The sequence below is a fragment of the Haliotis asinina genome, chromosome 3 (assembly GCF_037392515.1).
Source record: "Haliotis asinina isolate JCU_RB_2024 chromosome 3, JCU_Hal_asi_v2, whole genome shotgun sequence".
In the NCBI taxonomy this organism is placed as follows: Eukaryota; Metazoa; Mollusca; class Gastropoda; order Lepetellida; family Haliotidae; genus Haliotis; species Haliotis asinina.
The window spans coordinates 16,952,745-16,967,218 of NC_090282.1; the positions used below are offsets into that span (position 1 = coordinate 16,952,745).

At 40.4% G+C, this 14,474-nt stretch overlaps 1 protein-coding gene across 1 annotated transcript; it reads right to left on the reverse strand.

Annotated features, from left to right (window-relative positions):
* Window positions 1-6,851: 6,851 nt before the first annotated feature.
* Window positions 6,852-11,141, reverse strand: LOC137277566 (activator of basal transcription 1-like). Its single transcript, XM_067809360.1, has 2 exons — window positions 10,935-11,141; window positions 6,852-8,765 (listed from the first exon to the last, which is right to left on the reverse strand). The coding sequence occupies exons 1-2, from the start codon at window positions 11,122-11,124 to the stop codon at window positions 8,233-8,235; spliced, it is 723 nt and encodes a 240-aa protein (XP_067665461.1). The 5' UTR covers window positions 11,125-11,141; the 3' UTR covers window positions 6,852-8,232.
* Window positions 11,142-14,474: the final 3,333 nt, after the last annotated feature.

Sequence of the window (14,474 nt, forward strand, 5' to 3'; positions counted from 1 at the left end):
TCCGTAACGTTTGCCCTTATCGAAATAGGTTAGGTCAAACCACGCATATCATTATTGTGGACAAGCGTAAACGTCAGTGAACCACCAGTGTCCATTTCGTCTTTTATTCTCTCTCCCGAGTTGGCAAATGAAGACTGTGCGGTCACTGTGTGATCTGGCTTGTCCGTTCGTGCTCTAGATCGGTTGGTTTGTTGTTTAACGCGGTACTCGGCAACATTCCGGCTATATGGCGGCTCGAGACCTAGGACTGATTGGTGTTGATCTAAGTGACTACAAGATACTTCATGTAACATCGAAGAGCAGGTTCTGTTCCTCACACAATGTCTGAAGCCCATTTCAGGTGTCCCCGCTGTGATGTTGCAGAAATCATGTTAAAAGCAGCATAAAGTCATACTCACTCTGCCAGACCCAGACGTATTTACAAACCGCTTTCACACAGCTGGACAATTTCAAACTGGTGTGTGACACAACAGTCCCCCATCGCCAATCAGGACACCCTAGATTTATTACGGCTTTCTCGCCAGTGTTCCCAACAGTCAAAGAATCCCATACTAGGCTTATTTAACATCTCCAGATCTTCGCCACGAGGGCTTAATCACCATGTTATATCATCTCATGAGAAGAGTTATTAGTGTTCCTCCTTTGTGTATTTCGTTCAAAGTGGACGGTTTGGTAGCCTAGTGGCTGTAGCGTTGGCGTGTTACGCTGAATATCCGGGTTTGATTCTCCACATGGGCACAATGAATGTGCGAAGACAATTTTCTGGTGTCCCAGTCGTGGAATGTTGCTAAAAGCGGGGTAAAACCATACTGGCCGACTGTTTACTATTCCGTTGGGGACGAGGGCGTTTAATTCTACCCCATTCTCTATTTCAGAACGTTGGCCCTTATACATGATAATGTACTGATGTGGTATCCCATCATTGATGTTTTCTGAAGTATGTTTATAAAACACAATGTCATTCGAGTAGAAGGATACGCTGAGAATCGATTTATAACAAAGGCATGTCACGTGAAGCCTTTTTTATGGTCCTACGCCGTTACTAACTCTCTCTTACGTCGCACAGTATCCGATTTCCTTAATCTGATGCTCATACTATTGATCACTGGATTCACTGGTCCAGAATCGATTAGTTAATCGAAAACCAAACCTATTCACGTCGACTAGATATGCCAAGTTCAGTATTGCTACACAGGACGCGTTTACAAATTTCAGACAATCATAAGATCTCTCACAAGTCAGTGAGCTGGACTTACTCCGCCGAACAGTTGGAAGCCACACAGATCATGATGACACCCTAGAAACATAATACAAGGGGATTCGAACTCAGGATCATAGAAATCTAAGAGATGCATCTTCACATCGAGTTGTTTCATCACATACAGTGACCTAAGGAGACAATCCAAGATACTAATCATTAACTTGTAACAGGTAGCAATATGAGAAGGTAACTATTGAGTACTTTAAGTTGAACATATGTGACATAATGTGTATACCCTCCCCTTCCACAACATATGTTACACGTGATATGTAATTAGGTTGAAAAGCAACTCTGACTGATTTCCCACAATAACGGACAAAGAAAGAGAAGACATTCGTTGTTAAACACGATTCATGCTTCAAAATTCAAAACAATTTCGATGTAATCATAACCATTGGAATGGCGTAAATTCTGCCCCACTACGGAACTAACCCACTGGGTCAAGTGCTAACACGTGAAATAATGACACGGCATGTGATAATATATCTATATACGTACAAGGTCAGTTGGAGAGGGATATAGGATGTATACACTAACGTATATCTAGTTACAAGTGTTCAAGTGATCGACAACAACTGCTTACTATGGCAAAATACTGTTTAAAGTTCCTGTTTTGAATAAGTGGACTCAGGTCAAACCACTCGTTCCTTACATAGTTCACCAGCGGCAGGTCATGACTGTTGTTGTTTCCAAGTCGCGTTCAGTGCATATGACGAACATCCTCGATATCTCCAGGGTATAGGTTCCGATAAGTCTCCACTATACCCTGGAAGCATCCACGGCTCTGCCCGATGACCTCCCTTGGCTGTCTTTTTATCCAGTCAGGTGTTTACGCTGGGAAATTGAGAGAACCAATCGCAACCCACTTTCGTTTTTTAAATTATCTAACCGATTAAGCTTGGCAACACAAGCTTTGCAGAAGTTCTCTGGTAGAGTTAGAAGGAGCTCTTGCATATGTTGTTTTAAAGTTTCGGGGTGGTCAATTTGTTTGTATGATTTCCCTAAAATCTGAGTCGCACTGCGAGCAAACCTGCACAGTTGCGACCGCTACCTATGTTGACAACGGCAAGTTCGGTTATAACGGTGGCTTAGCTAAATGGCTATTGTGAGAATGCGGAGCCAACAAAGGGGGTAACAAAATTATCGGGCCGACCCGTAGATGCATCCAGGGTATAGGGGAGACTTATCGGAACGTATACCCTGGAGATTATCGAGGATGTCTGACGAAGTGCTTGCTGTGAAAGGTGACTAACGGGATCGTGTGGTTGACACGTGTCATTGTATACCATTTGCCTAGATACATGCTCATGCTGTTGATCACTGGATTGTCGGGTCCAGACGTGATTATATACAGACCGCCGCCATATAGCTGCAATACAACAACATCCCATATGCAGCCAACCCTTTCTGTGCAGAACTGGAGTCTTTTAATGATTTGGGTGATTTTAGATATGCCAACAGCCATTTAGATTTCTTTACCGAATTTGGCATGGAGGGACATTACGCTGAAGATCGGGAAATGTTTCATCTCCTGATAGCTCGTGTGACAGAGTTCCTTGTTGTGTTTATTCTCACTTCAATTAATTTGTTGCTTGATTGCTCCAATGCCAACCGCTGATTCACGAAAGGTTCTTTGTTTTTGACAGTGCCAAAAGCACAATGTTGCTTTAGAAGGTCACTTGTTTGGGTCCACGGCCGTGTGATATATTTTCCTTTGACATGGCTCCTTGTTGTGCCGCTATTCCAATCACTGGTTGATGCAGTTTCCTGTTTTGACAGAGGTCCTGACCCGAAAACGACAAAGGACTGGAACGACCACAACGTCCGTTGTGCAGTTCTCTCGCTCTTAAAGGAAATCAACCAATCGACACTTGCGAAGTTATCTCCCCTCTGTCAGTCGATGATTTCAAACATCGCTAACGGCAAGTACATCAACAAGTTGAGCAGCGACAAATGTAAGGAGTTTGGCGAATGGTATCAGCGTTACACGAAACAGGCAGCAGGTAAGACTAATACTATTAAACGGCAACGCGCTTGACACCCAACGAAACCGATTCCACTAGACTAACAGCGGTGAAAATTGTATGAATGATCACTGAAAATTAGTAATGTCGCCAGGCCCCGATTTCTCGAAACAAACTGAAGTCTGAGTTTTGACTTAAGTCTGAGATTTTACTCAAATTTGAGAAAACGCATTTCTCAGAATGAACTGAAATCGGCACAAAACTCAAACTGTAGGAAACAATTTGAGTTTCGTGAACAGATTACTTAATTTGTTCGGGTTTTATATGTCAAAAATGCAGTTGAATTAAAAATTCAGCTGTTTCAAATTGTGAAACTCAGTTTGAGATTTGAGTAAAAACATAAGTTTGTTTCGAGCCAGGTATTAGAGAAAAACGAAAGCATTTCCTCACAAGATTCACATAGTTTACAAAAAAGGGGGTGCGTTTCAAACGCCGTTTGTTGCCGGTCACCAGATGTAGCACTCTAGTCTGTCTCACAGTCCCTGAACCACATTATTTTTCCAAATGCCAAGTCTTCTCAATAGTGCTAAAGCCTTAGATGAAGCAAGTCTAGATTTCCTCAGGTTCTGAATCTCTGGTCTCCGTGGGGCTCCTTTTCAGTTAAAATGGGTTTGCTTGTTACTATCAAAATTATATATATTCACAGGTTCAGCCTTAGTCTAGTAGCACTCATATGAGTGAGAATGGTTTTACGCCGCGTTTAGCAGTATTCGAGCAATATCAAGGCGAGGGAAAACAGAAATGGGCTCCACACATTTTGCACTTGTGGGGAATCGAACCGGATCTTCAGGGCTGACGAGCCAACGCTATTAACACTGGGCTACCCCACTACCCCCGGAGGCATGTAATTGCAAACAACTAGGTCATAAAATTTCTAGGCGATATGGTAATTTTGAATAAGTCTTCGACAGCTTGTTCAGCTTGACCTGATCAAGTGAATACTAATACATTGCGTGACCGTGGCACAACTGGTTAAGCCTTTCTCAGTTGATTGTCGACATGTCCGAAAAGACAAGACAAGGTCGCCTATGGACATCTCAGTGTCGAAAAATCGTCAGCAATGTCTTAACTTTTTTAAAAGAGAAGCTACAGATTACGACAGGCAACAGAAACATCGACCCAGATCAGATCAATATAATACGTCAACGCAAAACAATAACCAGTCTTAATTATCGAACAAAATACTTGCCTTTGGAAATCAATACACACTGGTAGTACTATCTGTGGGGTGTATCCATTGTTAAATTGTTGTGTGTATTAACAGATTTCCCATCCCTGGACACGAAGGGTGTTCCAAAGGACACCCGGTTGACGTTTCATCCAGATCTGGAAATTCCTCTTCTGAAGACGTGGTTTAAATCCTGCAAGACACCTTCTGCCGAGAAATTACGTTTTTATGCAAATGAACTGAACAAAGGTCATACTCGCCAAGAAAGACCCAAAATTACCCCGGCTAGGTTGAAAATATGGTGGAAAAATGAGAAACAGAAAGTGAGGCGACTTCAAAGAGAGCACGCAGGACAACTTGTGTACCAGCAGACGACACGGTTACCAGGAAGACCTGACTTCGAACAAGAATCACAGTTGCCCGAGCAAGGGACGCGGTCAGTGATGTTGTCCGGCATTGAGTCGTTGCCAGAAAAACCAGACCTAGACAGCGGAGGGGAGACCCGTGACCTTGTGTTCACAGGGGAGCTAAGTTCCATGCAAACAGACGAACTACCTTCATGTTCCTTCCCCGATATGTTGTGATGTCTTCTAATGAACCAATTTATCCAAATACGGTGCTTCTTGTAGGAGATTATTCTTGTGGATTTCAATACAGGCGCGTGTTTATCGGAGCATACGGGGGTCCCAGCACTGCAATTTGCAGTGCAGACTTGCTTCCGTTATTGCTGTACTAGGATCTGTTTATCCTGGGTTTGAATATCCATATGACACGGCCATGATTCTTGATCTGTGTGAACAAATTCCATGCTGACTTCCGGAGCTATATCACTTCCGGTTCTTCTGGCATGATTTATTAACTTCGCATTCCATCAATTCAGAGGAGTATAATATGGCCTAACGTGAACATGCTAATCGATTGTTTTTAGGGGTAGTCATATTTAAGGGAGGTGTGCGCGCGCGCGAGTTAGTGTACAAAGGAAAGAATAGATAGCCTTGTCGAGAAAGGAGTTCGAGATAACACAAATAACAGCATTTGTACCAAGGGTTATTTTACAGTTCATGTCTTAGCCATGTACTTGTCCTCGTGGTGTTAAATGGGCGTTTGACGCCGTGACCAGTACAGAGAGCCGGTTGAAGAAATGGGACGGTTACTATGCTTAACCAAGCGATATGAATGTAAGCCCGACACTCAGCATTGCTTACGATGTCACTAACTGTGTGCTTTTCCCATGCACAATTTCGGAAGCAGAAATATAGATGTATGTGGCTGGCAGAGGTCATCAGCATTAACTCACTTCTTGCAGGAAGAATCTCACGTCGCTGTGATGTACTGGGGCATTTCAGCACAGATATTTCGCGTGAGAGGTAGTCGAAGCTCACGTAAAATAGTCTTGTGGATAGAGGGGAAACCGTCAGATTCTTGTTACATCGATAAGTTACTACAATATATTACATATATGTATATGATTTAGCATTTCACTGCACTGCACACAATGTGAATTTATGATGCAATCAATCAAAGATTTACAAAGGTGAGTGTAAACTCAGCATCGCTATTCGAAAGAAATACACTAGAATTCCCATTAGCCAGTACAATGGTGTCTGGAAACTTCGCGTTCCGGACGATATTTACGTGAATCCAAATATATACCACAAAAACTCATTCATTTAGCCAGGAATTCGGCTTCCGAAATGAATAGCTCTTACCAACTGTGGAAATTACACAGCATTCTTGTGTCTCCCTACACCAATGATGCTTTACGATACGAGTTGGCAATTCATCACCCGGCATTCAACGTCGGGTATCAAGTGATCTGTGCGATTCTACTCGTGTCATTTAATATGCTTGTTGTAAATAAATGTTCATCCCATATATTGACTTATGTCTGAAAGACAATGGTTAATTTTATTCAAATTCCATTAATATATTAACAATATTTTTTGCAAAGTCATGAACGACCAATACAGCTGGATTTACACCAACCACTGGAATATTAACTCAACTTTAGCCATGATACGAAAGTAAGTTGATAATTGAAAAATACATCGTAAATGTCATGGCTCAGTTATAACTAATATTAGTTTAAGTATAACAATCATATTCCAAAATAACATTTTCCGAAATATGAATAGCAGTGCCGAGGAAAGTCTCACGATGACTCGTAAACACTGCCACTATACTATAACACGATGCGATTTCTTCTGGTTGTTACCCTCCTTGGAGGTGACGAGGAAACTTGTTTAAGGGTCAATCACCAATGAAATTAATGTATTTTACATGAAGGTAAGGTAATGGAAAATACGAGTCCTGATACCAAATCGAGTATTAGGTACAAATTATTATGCCATCGTGTCAAACTTCCTTGTGTTACATTACTTTATATTTGTTACATTACTTTATATTTACTGGTTGATTATGAAGTAACATGTGTACACCTGGTAGCTATTTCCTGGCAGCATAGTTTTCATTTTTGTGTTTATATTCAAGGACATATCAGGTGCCTTGACCTGAAACAGGGCAGTGTTCAAAACTGGGATGACATAACTCAATATGGAATCTGGTTGGGCAAAACGGTTTTTTCAAAATTAATAAAAAAAAATAACAAGCGTCAAAGAAACAACAGGGAAGAAACATTCTGTGCTATGTTAGAGATCTGAGCAATGGAGGTGGTTAGGTATCCAGCTTTGGAGTCCAACGGGTTCCATATATGTATCAAACAGAATGGTCATGTTATACTCTGGGTACTTTGAGGAAACATGTCCGATTTGATTTTGTCCTTTATTTTAAAGAAATGTAGAAAATGTCACAGTGAGTGAGTTTAGTTTTACGCCTCATTCAGCAATATTCCAGCTATATGAAGGCAGTCTGTAAATAACCGAGTCTCGACCAGACAATCCAGTGATCAACACCATCAGCATCGATCTGCACAAGTGGGGACCGATGACCTATGTCAACCAAGTCAGCAGGCCTGACCGTCCAATCCCGTTAGTTGCCTCTTGAGACCAGCACTGTTGCTTTTCATGGCAAGCATGGTTTGCTGAAGGCCTACTCTAACCAGGAAATCCATGGGTCAGAAAACGTCACAGGTTGAAAGTGGTCACTTATTTGTTTGGTGCAATAGTAGCAATGTCCCTAGCAAACACATGAATATATGACAGATTTTAAAGGTAAGAAGTTCAGAGCTAATTCTTGCTGAAACACTGCATAACAAATTAAAAAAGACGTTGTTATCCATAAAAGTTAAAACGTGTCATGTATTCATATTGGTTATGCTTCTAATGGCTTTCAAGAACACTAACAAACAATAAGCAAAGACCACGATATTTGGACTTGCCAATACTCATTAATGTACACTTTTAACTGCAAGCATGGTACACAGCTGAATTGTCTGTGAACCATAATTGTTAGTGGTGAGTTTCCACAGTTTCCTAGGTGAGTGATTGGGATCAGTTTATGTCACTTCTGGCAACCCCAACACATTCTTTTCAGTGTTTGGCCATATTTCGGCACATATTTACACATTCTTTCCAGTGTTTGGCCAAATTGAATCCAGGTTTTCGGACAAAGATGAGCAAATTCCCACCAACAAGTCCTAGTTCACTAGTATTTCCACCATCATCAGGTTCCGGAAAATGTGACCCACTACACTTTCCCTCCAGCTGGCTGCTGTTGTCATGCCAAGTGTTAAACGTTAATACTTTATTTTCTGTTACACACTCTTAACATAAACATCAGTTTTAATGACAAGACAAAACTAAAGAACTTTTATGCATGCTTTATTCACCCTCATCATCTTTCATTTTGCCTCCACCTGAGAACAAACTGGAAAGGAATGACTTGCTTGACCCTGCAGCTTTTGAACTGAGTCTTAGCGGCTTCTTTCCACTTCCAAGCTTTTGTTTCTTAGCCAGAATCTCATCTTCTGTGTCTCTCAATTTGAATTTAAAATTCTGTTCCTCAAACTCTTCTCCCTGTTTTCTTTTCCTCTGCTCAATATCTTTCAACATTCTACTCTTTTCAAAATTCTGTTTATGGAAGTCAGCTTCCCGTTTAACCTGAGATATCTCTGTCCTCATTCTTTGTTCATGGACTGCCTTCTCATAGGCAAGTCTCTCATTGAGATGCGCCCATTTGAATTTGGGCAAATATTTAATATTCCAGATTTCTTCAAACCATGGACTCTTTCTTTTGCCTCCTATCTGCTGATTGTTGAGGTTGGCAGCCACTCTCTTTGCCTTCCTCTTGTCTTCAAACTCCACCCAACCTTCACTGAAACATCTCACTTTCTTCCCTCGCTTGTGGCCTTTGGCTGTAACAAAAAGAACAAATGAAACTTACTGAGACAGTTCGGTTACGATGTTTCATTCATAACAAAGGAGCTGATTCAGTGTCAAGTATGATGAGTAGGTGATGTGACCATGTTAACCATTGTCAGAAAGTTGTTAAAACTTCTGTCTAGGTAAACTTAGTCTCAGTGTATTTTGTTACACTCCACCACTGAGTCTAACAAGACCTAGTAGAAGGTCGCGTCAGGTAATCTTTGAGCGACCAATGACCGTCCAATCAAATGTGAGACTGTTAAATAGATTCAACCAACCAGACAACGGCTACTATTTAGGGATCGGAGGGACTTTCAAAATATTCAGATCACTGACACAGATCTCTCCACAAACAAAAATCTGCATACATGTATAGCACAGTTATTTGACCTGCAGTAAATACGCTTAGGGGTTTATGTTGACATGGTTACCATTAGCTAATATTTCCGCAAGACCACATCCTTGAATATTGCCAAAAACACTGTTTTCAGCGACTGTTCACTTGTACGTACGCTGTGTGCATCACCCGGAAGCTACGTAAGCTAAATTGCATTCGAAAGTATGTGCGAATGTGCACTTTCGCAATGTGGCAAGCTGTGTTCTGATTGGTCAATCTCAAAGGTTACCTGACACGACCTCCATAAGGTTATTGTTAGACTCAGTAGTGGAGTGTAATGAAAAGTACTGAGGATAAGATTAATTAGACTGTTAAAACTCAAAATATGATAATTAATAATGAGTTCATTACAACAAATCTATCATGGTAAATAATTGGTTAGCGTCATTTATCAAATTTTCCCTGTTATGTATTTTAATGAACAAGAGTTTGGGGGGGGTTCTTTTTGCAAACTGCACAAAATGCATTTATACATTCAGGATTACTGCTAAGTTAGGAATAGGAATATAAATTTCCTGGAGTCTTTAAGATAAATTCTATCATGACTTGGTATGTTTATGTATCATTCATTAAATGACACAGACAAACCCAACCTTGTGAAAAATATTGTTAATGCAATCAAGTGTTCCAGAAATGTTTGTGTTCAGTTGTGAGAAAAGATTATCGATTACTTAGTCATTTAGTCACTGCAGCCAATCTTTGATTATTTCAATTAATCAACCACCATTATTGTTAACCTAGCATCTCACATGCAGCTGAAGATTCATACCTCTCAGCGTGGGGTGGGGGGCTGAGAATTAAAATTGATAGCACACTGCCCAGATGACTGAGAAACTAATCTTTTGAGCATTCTTTATCATGTTTTTGGTGCAGATCTGATATGTTAAAGATATGCCCTCATTGTTATTATCTTGCCAACAAAAATCACATAATCTCTTTTCGATCAACTTGATGAAACACCTGTTTTGAGAATTGGTATGCATTTTGTTACATTTCCACCAGTTGCTACAGTCACACCATAAACTGATGAAAACAAAGGTTGGTGCAATTACAGAATCTGTTCGCCACCATATTTTGTGACTTTTTTTACCATGCCTACAAATAATCCTCTAACACTCAGGGTTAGTGTCTTTGGGTTGGTTGGGGTTAGAGTTTGGGTTAGTCTTTCTTTCTTTCTCTGCCTGGGAAGCGAACATCCTACAGCGGCACCCAAAGGTCACTCACTTCTGTATCAAAATAGATTCACTTGTGGCAGATTGGTGTACACAAAATTTGTGACGTACTGGTGACTGATCATGCTGATGTTATCAGACATCACATATCTGTACAGTTAATAACCTGTCTGTCACAGTTCGTACATCTTCTAAAGTTTTCAAACCCTGCTTCGATAGGTCACACATACAAGTTTAGTGTGACCTTGTGAGTACAATGTGTACTTCTGTATTGGCCACGCAAAGAATGAGCATCGTATTTTATATCTGAACTTTGATATCACACTAATCAACGATAGCATACCGATCCTACACAACAACATTGTAAGCAAACGTTTGGTTATGAAACGGGATCATATCAACAACAATACGAAAAATAATCATGGACGTTGTGCCTAAAAACACACAACAACGTGCATAAACATGGCCATTGGAAGAAAGCTAATAGGTACTTCAGAAACAAATAACACCGTCAACTCGTTTGTAAAAAAAACCCTTCCGACTAATTATGATCGAATACCGAACAATCTTGGTAGTGCATTTGTACTTACTGTCTGGCTGTAAGAAAATCTTCCCTACTTCACCATACTGACTGAAAATACTTCGGATCGTCGTAACGTTCATCATCATTGGAATTCTACTAAGGTATATTATGCCAGGTTCTTTTGGTTTCTTTGCTTTCGATTTCGATTCAGATTCAGATTCATCAGAAACGCGAACGTGATCCTCGTCGGAAGCCATCTTGGGAGCTCTTCGCAGCGTCGTAGGTCCCAAATGAGGTATGCGCTGCAATAGAGCATTCATTAAAATCCGGAAAATCATAAGGTGTCTGAACCAGGCATGCCCGTGAGAGTATCCCAGATGGTGATATCCCAGAATTATTAGTTCGTGACCTCTGCTGCATAACTGTATGACAAACAAACAAACAAAAATGCGAACAAAAAACCCAAATGAGGGCCTGTAGACAAAAGATGTGCGGAGAACTCCCTTGTGGATAGACAAAAAAGAGAGAAGAAAACAGGACAAAACCACCATGTAGGAAAAAACACAAATCTCAAAATAAACGGGTTGTTTATCATTCAGATGTTAAATTTTGCCGACATCACATACATTATGAGCACCAATGAACACTAGCACAAACTGGGTAAATCGCAATTCCAGCATAATAACGGATGACATTCCAGTGCTCTGCTTTGCATACATATAACCTTCGTAGCTAAAGCTGACACCACAGGGGCTTGTATTGCTGAAACTAATACGTCCTGGATCCAACAAGCGTACACTGATATCCATACACATATAAAGAAGGAAAGGGATGTAACGCGCACAAAGTTGTCAAACACCCCACTCTCGAATATGGGCGAATTCTGTGTGGGGAATTGTGGAATACACAGTCGCGATTCTTACAGAAATAAAGCCAGATAAATTCCCTTTCGAATAAATCCAAAATTTATAAAATCGGTGCACTATGTACCGAGTAACATTGCTTGGAACTCGGGAAAGGACAATTTTTTTCATGTTAATCCCTGTTAATCTCTAATTCAAGCAAAACATGTCTCTTAAGCCAGCCAATCAGCAGTTAAACAGGTTTACGGTTTAGCCTAAGGTCCCCATTTGTCTTTTTTTGTCCTAGGGGACTTTCGTCCACAGTTTCTTTTTTTAATTATTTTTTTTATATGTCTTACAATCGTGCCTCCCCAGCTTTTGTAATGAGATCTAACCTGTATCACTGATAGGTTCAGCTGCATAGATCACTTCTTGATACTACGTCTCCATATTTGACAACAGCTGTGACAACACCTTATAGAAATAAAGCCACTTTCATTCTCTGAAGTTGCAATTCTTTGAGTTTGCACCAGACCAGACGTTTCTCACACGGTACAGCCTCCTTCAAATGGTAATGATGAAGAGTCTGTTCTTCGGCATGGTTTATGATACTGATGTGATACCAGACAATTTTACACCCGTCTATAATGGTCACTGATGTTCAGGGTTTGGATGACAAACTTCACCGGTGTCCACGTAATTTCTCGTAGGCGACAAGATTCCTCTAGGTGGACTAATAGACATGTGGTTACTGTATAAGTTAGCTACAATGTTGAGACAGGGTATAACTGCATTATGAAGCCAGTAGCTTGCCATCATGTATTTTCTGAACGCCTGCATCCTTGTTTGAGATTGCTTTTTACTACTGCCGTCTTTTAAATCCAGTTTATATTAATTCCTACGTTGGAACGATGAAGCGCTGGCTTAAGTTAATGACAATGCATGATGGACGCATCCCGAAAAAAAGGCATATAATATGTTATACTACTTAGACACAGCTGGGTACCACACGTGGGCGGCAGAGATCTGCCATATACATTGCTCGCGCGGCTTTGGATTTGTCTGGTATTCACAAGCAGTCGGTGATCCGTGTGCTTTTATTCACATTTTAGAGAACGCTTGATCAATATGTTTTATCAAAATTGGACATCTACGCTTGACAAAAGCTCACGTTACAGGTTGTATGCGCAATATAAGAGTCTTCTTGAGTCTGAGGGATATCTATCCTTCAATATGGAATATAAATTCCTTAACGTATTGGTCAAATTCAGAGCTGGTGTTTTCCGTTTAAAGAATAACGTGGGTAGGTGGCAAAATAATGATGTATCTCAAAGAAATTGTCCCGCACGTGAAGTAGACCTAGAAGATGAATATCACTTTTTGTTGAAATGTCCAGCTTATAAAGATTTTCGGGAAAGATTTCTGCCTGACAACTTGCAAGTAAATATGATATTGTTTAAAAATATCCTTAAAGAAAACAAAACTGAAGACATAATTAATCTAGCTCGTTTAATATATCATGCATACAAAATAAGAGAAAGGTTAGAATAATAGAAATTAGTATTAAAATTAAATTTATTAAACAATACAGTACCGACACACGTGTACATATATATCATGTGCTCTGACATTTCGCATTGGGGATGTAATTAAAGGAAAATACGTCACAGGCAGACAGGTAAGTGCTGAATCCTTTAAGAACTGTTTCATGATTTTATGCCCGTTTCGAAGATTATATTACTATGTATATGGGGGCCTGTGGCCTTCATACGTAAAAAAGACTTTGATGATGATGATGATGATGACGACGAAATCCTTTTAGGACACTGTAGCGGTACCCCCGGGACCATAGCGTGATGTGAAAATGGGACCCATAGGAAAAGAGCAGTTTGAGACCTTAACAATGGAAAGTTTGTGGACAGACAAGGGCGCCGAGTTAACTGTATGTTAAAGGGGCAAAGAAGAGCTGGAAACAGGAAGAGTCACGTTGAACTCTGACTTGTCAGAGTGTGCATTGGGCGTTAGTCAAATTTAAATGATTCCTGTCAGTATTAAAAGCAATACGTCAGCCATTTCACGCAATTTCATCTCATCTTAATATGGTGGACTGGAGTTTGTGAGATGTGGCTGCTCCGGGCACGACAAGTATCAAACAAACAGGTGTAAATGGTTCACAGCCAAGCTGAAGTGCAATAGTCGCTGCCACAATAATTTAATCTGTTACTGACAATAGGTGATGTTGAAATTGTGATCCACTTTTGTAGATTAAGTTTTCAAGTGAAATTTTATGAAGTGGCTGAAGTATGTTGATTGTCGTTACACTCTTAGTCATTTCACGAAATGACTGATTTCACAATCTTACTGTAACATGTAAAAGCAGGGCGTCTTTATAACGCCCCTTGATATAAGCCACAATGTTTATAAGACACACATTTTCTGCGATAGGAAAGATAACTCTACTTCAAAATGTAATTGCGTGGATATATCACAGGGGAAGAAGTCCAGTGATTCATGTCAGACATTTTCAATGTCTGTTACCTATAAGCCCGACGGGTAGTTTAATTGTGAACTTTATGGGTGTTACGCTTCGCGGGGTCTCCTATCACACATTGTCTCGAATAAATTGGGATATAAAGTTGGCATATCACCGTGTTGTAGGATTATATTGCCAAGTTCGTGCCGTGGAAGAAATACGTGTTAAACCTGCACAAATTATCTGCGAATGCCGACCCAACACTCCACACGTCCCCACCCCATAAAAATGA

What these genes read in the sequence shown, in the direction of transcription:
- LOC137277566 (XM_067809360.1), bottom strand. Translation starts at nt 11,124, where the DNA reads ATGGCTTCCGACGAGGATCACGTTCGCGTTTCTGATGAATCTGAATCT. An exon ending in GATTTTCTTACAGCCAGACA is followed by an intron (nt 8,766 to 10,934) that starts GTAAGTACAAAT and finishes TTTTTGTTACAG; the next exon opens with CCAAAGGCCACAAGCGAGGG.